Genomic DNA, 18,981 nt, shown 5'->3' on the forward strand with positions numbered 1-18,981 from the left:
ATAAAATATATTTTGATTTGTTTAACACTTGTTTTGGTTACTTCATGATTCCAAATTTGTTATTTCATAGTTTTGATGTCTTCACTATGTAGAAAATTGTAAAATTCAAGAAAAACCCTTGAATGAGTAGGTGTGTCCAAACTTTTGGCTGGTCCTGTATATATAATAGACACTCTTTTATTAAACAAAGTTGTATTTCTGACATCACAACTAGGAAATAGTAACTTCGATGAGTATATGAACATGGGCGGTAGGTAGCCTAGTGGTTAGAGCGTTAGGCCTGTAACCGAAAGGTTGTTGGATCAAATCCCTGAGCTGACAAGGTAAAAATCTGTCGTTCTGCCCCTGAACAATGCCGTTAACCCGTCATTGTAAATGAGAATTTGCCTAGTAAAATAAAACGCGGCAGTGACTAACGACGTTTGACGGGATGGGCGTTGTCCATCCAGTTAAATCTGGAACGTGGTTGACGTTCCTCGAAAGAATGTAGTTCGTCACTAGTTGTCATACTTATATCTAAACCACGCCAATTTCTACAAATTACCGTATTAAACTGTGATTTCAAACCTAACTATAACCACTGCTAACTTATATAATGACCAAAAAGTACATTTCTGATTTCATGAATTTGTACGAGCCAATTTCGACTTTGTGGCTGGGGTAACTAGTGAAAACCAAAGGAAAGAGTTTGTAGGTTTCTCTAACAAACTTTTAAAACCTGCCCGTAGACAGCGTAAACCCAACCCATTCCCTTATGATTAACCGCCTCCATTCTCCGTTTTGATTTGCTTTCGCTCTGTCAGTCACTTTTTCCCGAAGTGTCGCCAGCAACAAAGTAGTGTGTACATCACACCGAGGGATGAAGGAAAAATATTCAAAGGGGGCGAAAAACAGATAAGGTCACATTTGCTGTCAGTTAGGTTTTTATACATTTTTGATAGCTAGTTTGAGTCTACATAGCTAGCTAAGTTTTTGGAAAATGTTACCACAATGAAGAACGTTAGCTAGCTAAATGTAATATAAATGGCTAGCTATCCATTTTAGCCAGCTAGCTAACGTTACCGCTAGCGGGTAAGCCACATTTAGCTAGCTAGCAAAAGCAACACACGAGATTGCTAGCTTCCTATCCTAGCTAAATAAAGCTATTTTTTTAAAGGATTATTTTGCGGCTTTTATCTTTTTCTTAAATCCACGTTGTGGTTTGCCGTTTGACAACTAGTTACTCCTTTAGTTAGCTGATGGACAGTTTCACAGACGTTCTTTGTCACTTCTCGGGCGTTTTAAGGTATTGGTTCTGGGGCGGCTAGGCGAAGCAGGATACTGTACAGATGTGGCAGCCAAGTTTGTCCCCTTGTCTCCAGGACCTGGGTTGGTAAGCACACGGCAATTTAGATGCGTTGGAGGAGTTGATGCTAGAGCCAACTACAACATTTGGCAAGACAGATTGTTCGTTTTTGGAGAGAAACGCAAAATAGCTAGCTAAGTTAGTTATCCAGATGACTGTCAAGTGTTAGCTAGCAAATTCAGCTGTCGTCGCTGGCTAGTTGCTGTCGAGTTTAGCATAGCAAACTGGGCCCTATTATCTATATTTGTGTCTGCTTCAACTATATTAACCCAAACTTGACAGTTGCACGAGACTTGCAGGCTGTGAAATATTCGGTGTAGCTGCTGCCAATGCTACAGTAGCTCGCACACAGGCGTCTTCGAAGGAGGGCAAACTTAATCGTAGGTAACTGACTACATTTGTTGCATCCACAACACTCATTTGTTTTTACCACTGGACTGTCCATTCTGATTTACAAAAGGGATCAGAACAATTATTTGCTACTAAGTGTGAGGCGTGGGCGCCCCATTCAAGCCGGGCTTTTAAATACTGCGGTGATGACTTTAGAATCCATGATGGCTTGTTGCCTGAGCGAGGAGGCGAAGGAGTCCAAACGAATCAACGCCGAGATCGATAAGCAGCTTCGCCGAGACAAGAGAGACGCGAGGAGGGAACTGAAACTGCTTTTATTGGGTACAGTAACATTAAACCATTCTTCCTCCATACACACCCCTAACCCATAATTGAATTATGCAGAAAGATGCATGCATCTTAAATTGCTGGAATTCGTATGTGATTGCTCTAAATGTCGGAGTCAATAAGGCATCACTGCTGAAGTGATACCATTCATCAGGGCATAAATGATGCTGTTGCTATGTCTAATGATATGACAGTGTATTTGCTGTATAAAGATTTATAGTATGCAAAGCAAGTTGCCCCCAATTACATAACAGGACTGCTGAAGTAAACCACAGTTTCCCTATGTTGATTACGTTATCCGATTTATATAAAGCCGATTTCACTTTATGATTTGAATGGCATTGAGAAGAACACTGTACTCGAAATCCTGCTACTACATAGGCCCAACACCTATGTTTCTACACAAATTATGGTAACATTGAAATGGCCCATCTGTCAAAGCTGTACATTCATCAACACCAGTGGTGCCTGGAGAAGTGGCTATACTGTAATTTTACCAAAATGTTTGCCTATAGTTTTCTTTTTCCAGATAGATCTTTCAGGTTTTCACTCTCAATCACATTTTTGTTGTATAGGAAAAGGACATGTGATGTAAGACCTCAACAATGCTTATTATCAGGAGACCATTTTTTAGGTCTGGGAAAAATGTTTTTTTTTTTTTTTTTGGGGTGTAGTTGCTGTTTACAATTGCTCACCTAGCAAGAGACCCTTTGGCTAGTTGTGTTTCTGTACTGTATTTTTGTCCCATTTTATTTTTAAATGTAACCTTTATTTAACTAGGCAAGTCAGTTAAGAACAAATTCTTATTTACAATGACGGCCTGCCGGTGAACAGTGGGTTAACTGGGGGCAGAATGACAGATTTTTACCTTGTCAGCTTGGGGATTCGATCCAGAAACCTTTCGGTTACTGGACTAACCACTAGGCTACCTGCCGCCGTATGTGATGGCAGAGTTTGCAAATCAAATGCCATCCCGATTGATACAAATCATCATTATATCATTCTACTAAGTAGGCATACTTTGCAGTCAACATTTTAATTGGGAAGGTTATTTTGGGAAAGCCTTTAAACATTTTTATTCAAACAGCGGATGATGACTGAATTACGCATGGCAAAGATTCAACCAAGGCTTCAGACCAAACTTATTCAATACCTGGTTAGCATATCCTTAGTTACCATTTACTGGTAGATATAAGTTCAAATTACTTTCCTACCAACCCTACCGGGTACCGATGTCGTTCTTCTGTGAGCTGCTCCATGCAATAACCAGTTGTGAGCTGTGCGCTCTTGCTGCCTAGATGCTAGTCTATTCCAATATATATTTCACGTGGTTTGTGTAGGCTACTTTGTGCATGATTTCTCTCTTGTACTACATTTTTAATATGGCGTAAACCTCCACTACACTACTTTGGGATTAAGAAGTGTAGAAGTGCCCACTGGAAGAAAAAGTGGGTATACAGCGTATACCTGCGTATAGCCTCAACACCACCACTGAACAACAAACACTGGCTCAGTTGACCTTTGTTCACTCTAGATTTGTCTTCTGTTTTTATCAAAGATTAATTATGTTATCATAGATGTCTAGTTTGAATGGCAAACTGAAATCAACTTTGCATGCATTACTAGAGTATAGGCTAGTTTACGCTGTTCAGTAAGTAAGCTACAGTGGGTTAAGTCTCATGGGTTCTGTAGTCAGAGCTAATGTCTCTTCAGATCGTTCTTGTGTTTTTATAGTTGGGGGGGGGGGGGGGGGGGAAGGAGCAGCAATTAAGAAAATAATTAGATCAGAGACATAATCTGGAGCTTGGGTCACAAAATCAGACATCCTCGTGGTGGGCCTTTTGTGCCGCTGTGCCTCCAGGGCTGACATAACTGAGCTGTATCACAGTGACTGTCAGGTTGATGACATGGTTGTAAGAAATACAACATAGAGGCTTCTTGGACAACAGAGGCATCACACAACTGACTTCACCTTGTTCATACTTTTCTCTACATGCAGAGCAGTGTAGTAGGGAGAGAAGTTGCATAATTTAACCCATTGGGATGGTAAGTAGGTCCATACGTTTTTACCTGACCACATGACCCGATAACTTATAACTAGAAACCAGAGTTTTTCTTGGTGAGGTTAGGAAAAACTCATGGCCCTAGTAATGGCTGGTTTGATCTTGATGGTTGCTGTAATAGTAGCAACTGATTTCTATAAGGAGTGACCAATGTACAGTATGAATACCAGCATGGACATAGTTTACTCTTACACACCACTACAGCTTGGATCAGCACAAACGCTGGTGGAGTGGACATTAGTGTTGCGCTTATACCGAAACTGGTACTTTTTCAATAAATGGTTTGGTAGTAGAATTTGTTACATTCGGTACTTCAGTCAAATGTATCTCACGTGATAGACAGACTTGATCCTCTCAATCTGTGCAGCCCCTTTTATAGTCCAAAGTGTCTACTCTACTTACTCATTCATTGCTAGAGCTGTCTGGCCTGCATTGTTAGCTCCCCACTCATGCTGCACAGAAGTTAACACACTTCAATAAATGCAGCACTGCATGTAGAGATGTTGAAACTGTTCATTACTGTTCTTGAAACAATGTCCATACAGGCTAGAACACTTTTTTTTGTTTTACAATTCAAGACGATACCAGAAGCTTCCAGCTTTAATTGTAGGCTAACTTTCCATGCTAGCTTACAGATGAATTCACTGCCCTAGTACTTTGTTTGTGATAATATTTAAACCATAATGCTAAATATTTTGATTTCTAAGATTGTCACCAAAAAATTATTAATTCACTTAGTCTCTCTCTCTCAACAAACTCATTCACGTCTTCGTCTCCATCTCCCTCTCCTCCTGTCTGGTTTCCACTAGATTCCATAGCCACATTCTGCCTTGGAAATGTCATCATTACTTTCTTAAAGAGACAGCGCACACTTTTATAAAAGAGAGCTTTTTTATGCAAATGTTGATCGGTACAGTAAAATTTTCTCCTATCAGTTGCCTATAAAATAAGTACTAAATGGAAGGGATTGTCATCTCTAGCCAAATGAAATCACCTAATACAAGCTCAATAACTCTGCAGGCACACACTCCTATTAAATAATAAGCATTCACCTGTATTGTGAATAGACCTAGGCTACATCTTGATTTACCCAGTTTATGAATAGAGATTTACCATTGTTTTGTAGTTAGATTCGTAAAAAACAAAGTCAAATTGATTAATTGATGCATACATGGCTGTATCAAAAAAACTGACATACAATTTTTCAAGTTTAATGATGTGGAACTCAAGATGCCCAACGATTGAACAGAGCAGTTGCTGAGTTTCTGTCTGGATCAAGTGCCATTCTATGACTTTGGCTAAAACTTTTTTGATTTTTTTGTGGTATCGCAAAGGGCCTGCGTTAGAGGTCAGATATCAGCATTTTCAAAACGCAGACATCAAATTAACTTTTTAAACTACACTGCTCAAAAAAATAAAGGGAACACTAAAATAACACATCCTAGATCTAAATGAATGAAATAATCTTATTAAATACTTTTTCCTTTAATAATCAATGGAAATCCAATTTATCAACCCATGGAGGTCTGGATTTGGAGTCACACTCAAAATTAAAGTGGAAAACCACACTACAGGCTGATTCAACTTTGATGTAATGTCCTTAAAACAAGTCAAAATGAGGCTCAGTAGTGTGTGTGGCCTCCACGTGCCTGTATGACCTTCCTACAACGCCTGGGCATGCTCCTGATGAGGTGGCGGATGGTCTCCTGAGGGATCTCCTCCCACACCTGGACTAAAGCATCCGCCAACTCCTGGACAGTCTGTGGTGCAACGTGGCGTTGGTGGATGGAGCGAGACATGATGTCCCAGATGTGCTCAATTGGATTCAGGTCTGGGGAATGGGTGGGCCAGTCCATAGCATCAATGCCTTACTCTTGCAGGAACTGCTGACACACTCCAGCCACATGAGGTCTAGCATTGTCTTGCATTTGGAGGAACCCAGGGCCAACCGCACCATCATATGGTCTCACAAGGGGTCTGAGGATCTCATCTCGGTACCTAATGGCAGTCAGGCTACCTCTGGCGAGCACATAGAGGGCCGTGCGGCCCCCCCAAAGAAATGCCACCCCACACCATGACTGACCCACCGCCAAACCGGTCATGCTGGAGGATGTTGCAGGCAGCAGAACGTTCTCCACGGTGTCTCCAGACTCTGTCACGTCTGTCACATGTGCTCAGTGTGAACCTGCTTTCATCTGTGAAGAGCACAGGGCGCCAGTGGCGAATTTGCCAATCTTGGTGTTCTCTGGCAAATGCCAAACGTCCTGCACGGTGTTGGGCTGTAAGCACAACCCCCACCTGTGGACGTCGGGCCCTCATACCACCCTCATGGAGTCTGTTTCTGACCGTTTGAGCAGACACATGCACATTTGTGGCCTGCTGGAGGCCATTTTGCAGGGCTCTGGCAGTGCTCCTCCTGCTCCTCCGTGCACAAAGGCAGCGGTAGCGGTCCTGCTGCTGGGTTGTTGCCCTCCTACGGCCTCCTCCACGTCTCCTGATGTACTGGCCTGTCTCCTGGTAGCGCCTCCATGCTCTGGACACTACGCTGACAGACACAGCAAACCTTCTTGCCACAGCTCGCATTGATGTGCCATCCTGGATGAGCTGCACTACCTGAGCCACTTGTGTGGGTTGTAGACTCCGTCTCATGCTACCACTAGAGTGAAAGCACCACCAGCATTCAAAAGTGACCAAAACATCAGCCAGGAAGCATAGGAACTGAGAAGTGGTCTGTGGTCACCACCTGCAGAACCACTCCTTTATTGGGAGTGTCTTGCTAATTGCCTATAATTTCCACCTGTTGTCTATTCTAGAGATCGACCGATTATGATTTTTCAACGCCGATACCGATTTATTGGAGGACCAAAAAGTCGATACCAATTAATCGGCCGATTTATTATTGTCATTTTTATATATATATATATATATATATATATATATATATATATCACACACACACACACACACACATTATATATATACACACACGCACACAGCTCTGAAGTGACAACGATACTGAAGAGTCTGCTTAGGAGACAAATACTCTCAACTGTTTGTATAATAAAAATAGAGTTTAAGTTACCTGTGATCCATAGGATATTTTTTGATTAACTTAAAATAAGGTCTGTGTTTGGTTTAGGCTTACACCACCTTGCCAATTTTATAACTGTGTAGATATCCATAGGATATAACTCTGATCAATATAAGCAAAGATAAAAAAATTTGTAGAGTGGATTTATGAAAATATGTTGACAAACGTTACCTAGTGAGATTTACACGGGTATCAAAACGCCGAGGCGGTTTAAGCACAAAACACAGACCTTATTTGAAGTAGATCAAGACATTCTCTATGGAAGACATGAACGGTAAAATAACGAAGGAACCCCTTTCAAGTTCAGCCGCAAGTTATTACAGGAATTATGACGCGTCGACTATTTCTCTCTAAACCATATATCTTTGACTATTACGAGCCTGCTGCTGCCTACCACCGCTCAGTCAGACTGCTCTATCAAATATCAAATCATAGACTTAACTATAATATAATAAACCTTAGGTCATTAATATGGTCAAATCCGGAAACTATCATCTCGAAAACATTATTCTTTCAGTGACATACGGAACCGTTCCGTATTTTATCTAACGGGTGGCATCCATAAGTTTAAATATTCCTGTTACATCGCACAACCTACAATGTTATTTCATAGTACCGTAAAATTCTGGCAAATTAGTTCGCAATGAGCCAGATTCTGTATACCCTGATTCTGCGTGCAACGAACGCAAGAGAACTGACACAATTTCACCTGGTTAATATTGCCTGCTAACCTGGATTTCATTTAGCTAAATATGCAGGTTTAAAAATGTATACTTCTGTGTATTGATTTTAAGAAAGGCATTGATGTTTATGGTTAGGTACAGTCGTGCAACGATTGTGCTTTTTTTCGCAAATGCGCGTTTGTTAAATCATCCCCGTTTGGCGAAGTTGGCTGTCTTTGTTAGGAAGAAATAGTCTTCACACAGTTCGCAACAAGCCAGGCGGCCCGAACTGCTGCATATACCCTGACTCTGTTGCAAGAGAAGTGACACATTTTCCCTAGTTAAAATAAATTCATGTTAGCAGGCAATATTAACTAAATATGCAGGTTTAAAAATATATACTTGTGTATTGATTTTAAGAAAGACATTGATGTTTATGGTTAGGTACACGTCGGAGCAAAGACAGTCCTTTTTCGCGAATGCGCACCACATCGATTATATGCGAAGCAGGACAGGCTAGATAAACTAGTAATATCATCAACCATGTGTAGTTAAACACTAGTTATGATTGATTGATTGTTTTTTTTTTATAAGATAAGTATAATGCTAGCTAGCAACTTACCTTGGCAACGTAAAGCAGGTGGTTAGATTGTTGGGCTAGTTAACGTAAGGTTGCATCCCCAAGCTGACAAGGTAAAAATCTGTCTTTCTGCCCCTGAACAAGGCAGTTAACCCACCGTTCCTAGGCCGTCATTGAAAATAAGAATGTGTTCTTAACTGACTTGCCTAGTTAAATAAAGGTTTAAAAAAATTAAATAAACATCAAATGAAAAAAAAAATACAAATCGGCAAATCGGTGGCCAAAAATACCGATTGTTATGAAAACTTGAAATCGGCCCTAATTAATCGGCCATTCCGATTAATCGGTCGACCTCTAGTCTATTCCATTTGCACAACAGCATGTGAAATTTATTGTCAATCAGTGTTGCTTCCTAAGTGGACAGTTTGATTTCACAGAAGTGTGATTGACTTGGAGTTACATTGTGTTGTTTAAGTGTTCCCTTTATTATTTTGAGCAGTGTATTTCACCTGCATTTGAAAGTCTTTTTTTGGTTCAATAGAGTTTTCAGGGGCGTGCAAATATAGTTTTCCTTTACAGAAAATACATTAGTGCAACACATTAGGCATAAAATAGCTTCATTTTCATCAGATGATGACAGAAATGCAACCCTGTTTGGCTAGCAGCCACAAATTAATTGATAGTTAAAAAGCAAGGTAGTTTTTGCAAAATGTATGCATGGCCATCATATTTTAATGTTTATCATACAATGTATGATATATATTTGTAATAATGACAATTATAACAATACTGAATTAACACTTATTTTAACTTTATATAATACATAAATAAAAATCAATATAGTCTCAAATAAATAATGACACATGTTCAATTTGGTTTAAATAATGCAAAAACACTGTTGGAGAAGAAAGTAAAAGTGCAATATGTGCCATGTAAAAAAAGCTAACGTTTAAGATCCTTGCTCAGAACATGAGAACATATGAAAGCTGGTGGTTCCTTTTAACATGAGTCTTCAATATTCCCAGGTAAGAAGTTTTAGGTTGTAGTTATAGGAATTCTCGAAACCATTTGTATTTCATATACCTTTGGCTATTGGATGTTCTTATAGGCACTATAGTATTGTCAGCCTAATCTCGGGAGTTGATAGGCTTGAAATCATAAACATCGCTGTATTCAAGCATTGCGAGGAGCTGCTGGCAAACGCAGTAAAGTGCTGTTTGAATGAATGCTTACGAGCCTGCTGCTGCCTACCACCGCTCAGTCAGACTGCTCTATCAAATATCAAATCATAGACTTAATTATAATAAACACACAGAAATACGAGCCTTAGGTCATTAATAGTTTCCGGATTTGACCATATCATTTTGAAAACAAAACGTTTATTCTTTCAGTGAAATACGGAACCGTTATGTATTTTATAGAATGGGTGGCATCCATAAGTCTATTACATTGCACAACCTTCAATGTTATATCATAATTATGTAAAATCCTGGCAAATTTAATTACGGTCTTTGTTAGGAAGAAATGGTCTTCACACAGTTCGCAACGAGCCAGGCGGCCCAAACTGCTGCATATACCCTGACTCTGCTTGCGCTGAACACAAGAGAAGTGACATAATTTCCCTAGTAAATATTGCCTGCTAACATGAATTTCTTAACTAAATATGCAGATTTAAGAAAGGCATTGATGTTTATGGTTAGGTACATTGTGAAAAAAGCACTGTTGTTGCACCAAATGCGCTTGTTAAATCATCACCCGTTTGGCTAGGTAGACTGTGATTCGATGATAAATTGATTATTTGCAACGCACAACAAGCTAGTTAACTACACATGGTTGATGATATTACTAGTTTAACTAGTGATTACGTTAAGATTGATTGATTGTTTTTTATAAGATGTGTTTAATGCTAGCTAGCAACTTACCTTGACTCCTTGCTGCACTCACGTAACAGGTGGTCAGCCTGCCACGTAGTCTCCTCGTGGAGTGCAATGTAATCGGCCATAATGGGCGTCTAGAAAAACAGCTTTTTACATTAGCATGTGACGTTCAGAACTAGCATACCCCCCGCAAACTTCCGGGGAATTTTCTAACAATTTACTAAATTACTCACGATAAACGTTCACAAAAAGCATAACAATTATTTTAAGAATTATAGATACAGAACTCCTCTATGCACTCGATATGTCCGATTTTTAAAATAGCTTTTTGGTGAAAGCACATTTTGCAATATTCTAAGTACATAGCCCAGGCATCACGGGCTAGCTATTTAGACACCCGGCAAGTTTAGCACTCACCAATATCAGATTTACTATTATAAAAGTTTGATTACCTTTTGTTGTCTTCGTCAGAATGCACTCCCAGGACTGCTACTTCAATAACAAATGTTGGTTTGGTCCAAAATAATCCATCGTTATATCCGAATAGCGGCGTTTTGTTCGTGCGTCCCAGACACTATCCGAATGGTAAAGAAGGGTCGCTCGCATGGCGCAATTCGTGACCAAAAAAATCTAAATATTCCATTATCGTACTTCGAAGCATGTCAACCGCTGTTTAAAATCAATTTTTATGCCATTTTTCTCGTAAAAAAGCGATAATATTCCGACCGGGAATGTCCATTTAGCTGAACAGAGGAAAGAAAACAAAGCTTTCGGTCGACGCGGGCACGAGCCTGAGTCTCACAGTACTGTAACCAGCCACTACCCAAACGCGCTACTTTGTTTCAGCCAGAGCCTGCAAAGCCACGATCCAGCATTTTGCCACCTTCTGAGAACCTATGGCAGCCGTAGGAAGTGTCACGGGACAGCTAAGATCCTCACTCTTCAATAAAGAGACAAGAAGAACGACACCTTGTCAGACAGGCCACTTCCTGCATGAAATCTTCTCAGGTTTTTGCCTGCCATATGAGTTCTGTTATACTCACAGACACCATTCAAACAGTTTTAGAAACTTTAGGGTGTTTTCTATCCAAAGCCAATAATTATATGCATATTCTAGTTACTGGGCAGGAGTAGTAACCAGATTAAATCGGGTACGTTTTTTATCCAGCCGTGAAAATACTGCCCCCTAGCCATAACAGGTTAAGTGAATCACATCACAAAAAAAAAATTCAATAATATACCACATTACTTCTTACTACTAATACATGTTTTAGAAACATTACAAAGCATGCTCATGTTTTGTTGGTGTAATTTTACCTGCAAGAAAAAATGTAGCTAGTAAAAACATCTGAGCGGTAGGTTTTTAAATCTACCTGCCGCAGTGGCTGGTAGACCAAAAATGAAATTTTATGCCCTGGTGATGGTATCGAGTATCGTGATTAGGGTTGCAAAGGGTCGGAAACATTCCGAAAATTTTCCATAAGTTAAGCCCGGGTATTTTGCTTAAATTCATCAAAAAAGTTGGCTTACAACAGTGAACCTTTTTTTTGTGGGATACACATAAGGCAATTCTAGGTCTTGTGGCATATTTTGGTTAAACTATCCCCAATTCAATGGAATTGCAACCCTCTGCATGCGCAGTGCATTCTTCCATCACATGTATAGCTGATTCTCAAGATCTTGCACACTAATGAGATGCTTTTGAGCCCACACTACTACACTTGTCTGAGCCAAGGACTACATGCTTTCTGGTAAGTTTTGATTACAATACTGGGTGGGGTGAGTATATTTTATGACATAAAGAATTTTTTGTTAACTAGTAAATAGTAGCCTACAGCGATGTTTGTTTAAATCATTTCTAATTTGTTAACAATTTCTGCTAGTTAGCTTTTGCTACCATTTGGGTTTTAGCTTGCTTGAGCCTGCTAGCGGAGGAGTGTTAAATCACCTGTTTCCATACATGTTTCATTTTAAAACATTTATCTTACAAAGGAGTTGTTTAATCTAACTGCTTAACTATTTATCTGTACATGGAATTGTGTATTGTTTCTTTTTTACTCTTTTTTTTTCTTTCTAATCCTTACAGATAAATGCCATTGGCGCTATCTGATGGGTGGAGACATTTCACTGCAGCTAATGTAGAAGGAAAAGCTGTGTAACGTTTGCAAAGACTGTGCCAAATCATATGTGAAGAATGCAACAAAGATGCAGAATCATCTGGCCAATTGCATAAAGTTCCCTCAGCGCTCACAACAAGCAACCTCTGACAAAAGTCCCTCTACTTCTATTCGAGGTGAAAATGGTGAATCGGACACCTTATTGATAGCAACAGCTCATGGTCCTCCTGGAATCAGAAGTTATTTTTGACTCCATGGAGGAACGTAGTCAGAGAAATGCTGATGAATGTCTTGCTCGAGCTTTGTATGCCACTGGTTCACCCCTGATGCTCACAGGCAATGTGTATTGGAAGAGATTTCTGTATGTTCTTCGCCCAGCATACACTCCTCCAACCAGACATGCTTTATCTACTAATTTGCTGGATGCAGAGTTCAACAGAGTTCAAGTGAAGGTCAAGCAAATCATAGAGAAAACCGACTGTATTGAAGTAATCTCTGATGGGTGGTCGAATGTTCGTCGGCAAGGAATAATTAACTACATCATCTCCACCCCTCAACCAGTATTCTACAAGAGCACAGACACAAAGGACAACAGACACCGGTCTCTACATTGCAGATGAGCTGAAGGCAGTAGTAAGGGACCTTGGACCATAGAAGGTATTTGCACTGGTGACAGACAATGTTGCGAACGTGAAGGCTGCTTGGTTTAAAGTGGAGGAGTCCTACCCTCACTTCACACCGATTGGCTGTGCTGTTCATGCATTGAATCTGCTCCTCAAGGACATCATGGCACTGAAAACAATGGATACACTACAAGAGAGCCAATGAAATGGCTACCTCACCCAGCAAAGTGAGAAGAATAAGAGCACCACATTGAAGCTGCCCAGCAACACCCTTTGGGGTGGTGTTGTCATCATGTTTGACAGTCTCCTGGAGGGGAAGGAGTCTCTCCAAGAAATGGCCATATCGCAGTCTGCCGATATGGACAGCCCCATCAAGAGGATCCTCCTGAATGATGTATTTTGGGAGAGAGTGGTAAGCAGCCTGAAACTCCTGAAACCTATAGCAGTTGCCATTGCATGGATTGAGGGAGACAATGCCATCTTGTCTGATGTTCAGAATCTGCTTGCAGATGTAAGAGAAGAAATCTGTACCGTCCTGCCCACTTCACTGTTGCCCCAAGCAGTGGAAACTGCCGTTCTGAAATACATCAAAAAGTGTTAAGACTTCTTTCTACCTGAATCCCATACACGCCACAGTGTACATGTTGGACCCCAAGTATGCTGGCAAGAGAATCCTGTCTGGTGCAGAGATCGTCAAGGCCTATGGTGTCATCACTACCGTGTCTTACCACCTTGGCCTGGATGAGGCCAAATTTTCCACCGTGCCAAATTTGAGGTTTTTTGAGCCTGACAACGAGCCATCCTCAACAAGGTTGGAAAGTGACAGTGAAGATGAGGCCTCAGAGTCTGATGTTCAAGAGGTGGACATTGAGGAGGTCCAGGGAGAAGACATGGTTGCTTGAGAGGAAGACAACCAAAGCTTTTGTTTCTAGACTATCATTTTACAGATGTATGTTGAAAACGTTTGTGGGAGATGCTATGGATCATTCAGTATTCCCTTTCTTTTGTTGTTCAGTGAAATCATCCCATTTCATTAAAGTTCAATTTGTAACTACATTTTATTTATTTTTCTATTGGAAGGATTTAATCATTTCAATTATGTTGACTTATGTTATATGGTAAATATATCCAATACAAAAAACATCTCCATTTTAAGTGGTATTAATATTAATTTGCATATTTCCATTAATTCCCATATTCCCGTTAATTCCCACGGAATGTTTCCACCTCTGAATATTCCCCCAAAATGTGCAAACCTAATCGTGATACTGAACCTGGTATCGAAGCCAAAATTCTGATATTTCGACAACACTAGTGTACGTAATGTGAATTTGAAAATCAGTCTTTTGTACTTTACCAGGCCATATTTTTGGTGCTCAAGAATTAAGTATTAGGCTTATTGTAGGTGACTATTTTATACTGGGAAATGTACAGTATTTTGAAGGTGTTACTGAAATGTTAGACCAATAGGCTATGTTTTGCTACATTATCAGGTAGATTTCCCCTGCTCCAGAATGTGTTAAACTTGTTCAGAAACTCTGTCCATGTCTCTACACACACTTGGAACTGCCGGTTTCCCTCTATTTGCTGCTCATAATTGCACATTTTAATTGGTTCTTCTCAGTGTTAATGAGATTTGTTTGGAAGCCTATTTCTTAGTGTGTTTAAAACCATAGGCTTTAATCCGGAAAACCTGGATCATCAAGGTCTTTGTACAAGCTGATCTCTGTCAAGGGGCATTGGTTAAGCATACTAAGAGTTTTTAATATAGCCAGCCGTTGATTTCTTTTTTTGACCACTGCCTTATTAACTCTGGAACAGTTATTGCCAATTCATAAGCCAACTAAGGCATGATGGCCTTTTATGAAAGGAAATGCGAAGAACAAGGCCTAGCTGCTACACTAGCAGTGTGTGAACGGAGGCCAGGAAACCTGGGCGTTCTGGGAGATTCTAGCGACTGTCAAATCTTTTTTGTGTTTTTATGTTTCAGGTTAATTCAGGAGAGAATATAGTGTTTGGCCTATATCTGGATTAAGGGTGGCTTTTGGGAACAAATGGGTTTCCAGGGATTTGGACAAAGTTGGGCAAATTGTACACATTTTAATGAATGGCCTTAGGCTGAGTCTACACCTGACATTAAAAATAACTTCTGAAATCCAATTACATTAACAAACTATTCAGATGACAATCCATTCATAGGCTTTGTTCTGCAAATGTATCCCATCTCAAATATACACAGACCTGCCAACATGCACTCATTCTGCGTACCAACTACCCAATTCTCTGTCCATGTACGAGATCTTAAAAGTACGCAGAAATGAGAAGGGCCTGACTTTTTAATTTTTTTTTAACCTTTTTAGTAAAAAATAAATCCACTGAGAAAATCTAACATCCCGATTCTCGAGCTGCAACACACAGACATGTATGGAGTTTGTGTCACTGGAAATGAAGAGATTAATACATCATTATTCGACATAACTACCCAGTGTCTGCCCCCTCCTACTGTTTGTTGTGATGCTGAGTTTGCCGACTGTCAGCTGTACGTAAACACATGGACAAATCCCTTTTCCACTCCGTGGAAGGTAAACCCCAATTCGGTGCGTGCTAGTTCTCCAATTTGCCTTGTGCGTCTGGTACTCAAAAAAATTGGACAGGGCTGGCAGATCTCTATACAAATACATCTATGTTGTGATCGGCTACCACATCTAGAAATTGCTACAAAGCAGATTTAAAACATCCATGTCCATCAGTGGAGGTGGTCAATCACTATTAGATCCCAAGTAAGTCTGTGACGATTATGGCATTTTGGGTAAAGATTAGGGCTAGGATTAATTGTCATGCAAAAGCCCACAGTTACTGTCATAATTGTCATTTTTGCTGAAATATGTTTTGAGCTTGTAATATATCATCATGCGCCTTTTCAAAATTAGCTACATACCTAATGAATACAACATTGTTTTGGTGACACCCCTGTCTCAAAACAAATAGTTTTTACCGCTTGGAACTTTTAGAAATGTAGCTTCTCCTGACTGCGCCATACTGCTGGTAAAACTATTTTACCAACTTTACACTCTTCATGAAAAAATGGAAAACTGCTACTGGGTAAACTACACTGAGTGTACAAAACATTAGGAACACCATGCTAATATTGAGTTGCACCTCCTTTTTTATTTTATTTTTACATTTACATTTGGGACCAACACTTAACATGGTGTTTATTTTTGTTCAGTGTATATTGTTTCTGAACGTTTACCTTATGGCTTCATGGAAGAAATGACCTCCCTACCACCATGTCACAGTTCTGTCTGTAGTTGACATAAGTTCTTGTCGTGACTAGATTAGTCAGTCATGCTAGTTAGCAGTTGGCTTTAAGTGTATGGCCACAGTCATGAACACTGCTTCATACAATATCTCTCCTCAGAGAAAACAAGCCTGGCCTTCCTCAGCACAGTTGGCCTTGGTGAGGTCTCTGCAGAAAAGGAGGAAAGGAATCAAGATTACACTTCACTGGCCCTTCTATAAGACCATAAAGTCAGGTTTATTGTCGGTTGAAATGTGATGAGGAATTTTAACAAACCTCGTTGGAGTTTTCCTGATCATGTGACTCGTTTAGGAAAGCTCCAGGCTGCATAGCTGATTCCTGGCCCTACCCACTGGTTAATACAGATGTAGGAGCAAGGAATAACATAAGGTATAGGCCAAGGTATTGTCTTGCCAGAAGTGTGAAAGGTTTTAACAGCCCTGTTAAGGCTCCAACAACTCCCCAGTTCAGTGGCAGTGTGTTAGCAGGCATCTGAATTGGCAAGGATATTGACTAAAAATATCATAGTAGAAGGGAACAATATTGCCCTGCTTTTCCTCCCAAAGAAATAATGAGATGGTAAAATGAAAATGTTGAAAGATCAACTCTAAATTGCTGTAATCTTTCAGTTAGGGGATGGAAAAGGATGTCAAATGATGTTATTAGTATTCAAAGAATGGCAGTGTGAAGCAATATGGCATCAAATGTAGTTTTACGGAAGTTCGATCTTTAAGGCTGGTCTGAATGCTCATTTAACTTCATCCAGTAAGCATAACATAATTCACTTTATTTCCTATTCTACGGGCATAGTGGGAATGAATAAACAGATCAGCAGAGCTAATTGTTTTTTTTCTCTTTCCTGTTATCCATGTGCACATTGTTATTTACCTTATAGACTCTAAGCACCTCATAATAATGCACATTCCTCATGCTAGCTGTTTAACCTATGGGCTTTTGCAATCATCACCTTTGTCTCTCATCCAGTGTGCGTAAATCTTGATGTATTTATGTCAAATTACCCTCGTTCTCTCAAAAGGTGATTTTCAACAACAGTTTTCGAAAACCATCCACCTCCCTACCACCAGCAGCTATAATAAATAACCTTAAGGCCTGTTATTGGAACTCCTTTCCCCCTCGAGGCCATTCCCCAAACTATTTTAATCATGTCATATTGCATTGCGTCTTTGTTTGTTCATTTAAGCCTGAACTCGATTGAACTTGAGTTCTATCTAATTCATCCTTACTTCATTTGGGATCCATATTCACTACTGTTGATTCTGTAGTGCACTGTGCTTGGTCGTTCTTGTATTGCGGTGGCATTTGTGTCACTCGCCTTTGCAACCATTAAAAACACGTCATGTGTTTTTGTTTATATTGAACGGTTTGAGTAAACAATGCAATTTCTTTATACTGCGATTTTTTTTACATTATTTTAAGGTACTTAGTGCAAGCAAATTGGGTTGTTTTTAAGATTTTAGCATTTTATTTTGAATGCTAGAAATGAAAGATCTATTGTATAGATCAATAAAAACACGTGTCCCTAAGTTGTATGTCATTCAGGGCTCAACATTTGGCTTGAGGAAATGTCTGAATTCAATGTAGGCTGTTCAATGATGACTGAATTGCGCATTGCTAATGTTCCAAGACTTTTACATTTTTAAATACCTGGTTTGCATACCCTTTGTCCTTAACATTTACTGGTAGATATCATAACTTGCAACATTTTTCCTACCCCTACCACTGTCTGTCTTCAGTGAGCTGCTCCACTCAACAACCAGTGGTTTGAGTGCTGCGCTATCTCTCTCAGCCCTACCGATTATCTCAAACGAGGTGTGTGTGTGTGTGGCGCACGTGTAATAAACAGTCGACATAATGAACTAACAGCTTCGGAAATTCATATTTTTCTAATAATTTATATAGCCTAGATAAAAATTGCAATATTATTATACTTTTTTTACTGACTGGGATAATTGACTGGCCCGAAACATTTCTAAATCTTCCCCGGGGCAGCCCTGAATGTCGAGCACTTTTCATTGGTGTTACTGCCTTGAAAATCACTAATTGCAAAGATAAACAAGGACCTTGAGGATTCCCTCCAGTGGCAAACTGTTATCAGGGGGAGGGGTCTGTATTACTATATATTTGTTTTTAGCTAATCACAGTCACATTTGAGAATTACATTGATAATTTTTCTGAATAGTGTTCAGTACACACAGGTTGACAGTCTTTGTTACTCAATTTTAATGAGGGAAATTACATTGTGAGCAAAATGATTAATCATTTCACTTTCATAAATTATTTTAAAAGGGTTAATGACCTTGGATTTGAGCATCTGTGGCTTCCATTTAAGAACGCCGATGTAGTGGTGGTTTTGTTGTGTTTCAGAACTAAATAAATGTGCTGTTCCTTTGTGATTTGTGCTCTTCTCAGGGGTGTGGCTGATTGTGTTAGCTGTTTAGAGAAGCCGGCTTAGGAGGTGCACTCCTCGTTGTAGCAAATGAAAGTTACAAGTGAATAAATGTGTACAGAACTGAGCTGCAGCAGCAACAGCCTTGTATGAGGTTTACTCTGTTACACTTTCATTCATGCCAGACTCTATGTGTGTGTCGGAGTGCATGTAACGTTCTTGTACATATGCCTTTTA

General features: G+C 39.8%; 1 protein-coding gene across 4 annotated transcripts in view; it reads left to right on the forward strand.

Moving 5' to 3' along the window:
• The first annotated feature begins 788 nt into the window (after positions 1-788).
• The window catches only part of LOC106584406 (guanine nucleotide-binding protein subunit alpha-11), a 70,677-nt gene continuing 52,484 nt past the window's right edge, over positions 789-18,981 (forward strand). The window contains exons 1-2 of one of the 4 annotated variants that reach the window (XM_014169689.3): positions 796-1,729; positions 1,892-2,017. In XM_014169689.3, coding sequence (XP_014025164.1) covers positions 1,897-2,017 — 121 coding nt within the window. In that variant the 5' untranslated portion in view covers positions 796-1,729; positions 1,892-1,896. Of the gene's footprint in view, positions 2,018-18,981 lie in introns of all 4 variants that reach the window. The other 3 variants (XM_014169690.3, XM_014169691.3, XM_014169688.3) reach the window with 3 other exon arrangements.

The sequence above is a fragment of the Salmo salar genome, chromosome 23 (genome assembly GCF_965601325.2).
Source record: "Salmo salar chromosome 23, fSalSal1, whole genome shotgun sequence".
NCBI lineage: Eukaryota > Metazoa > Chordata > Actinopteri > Salmoniformes > Salmonidae > Salmo > Salmo salar.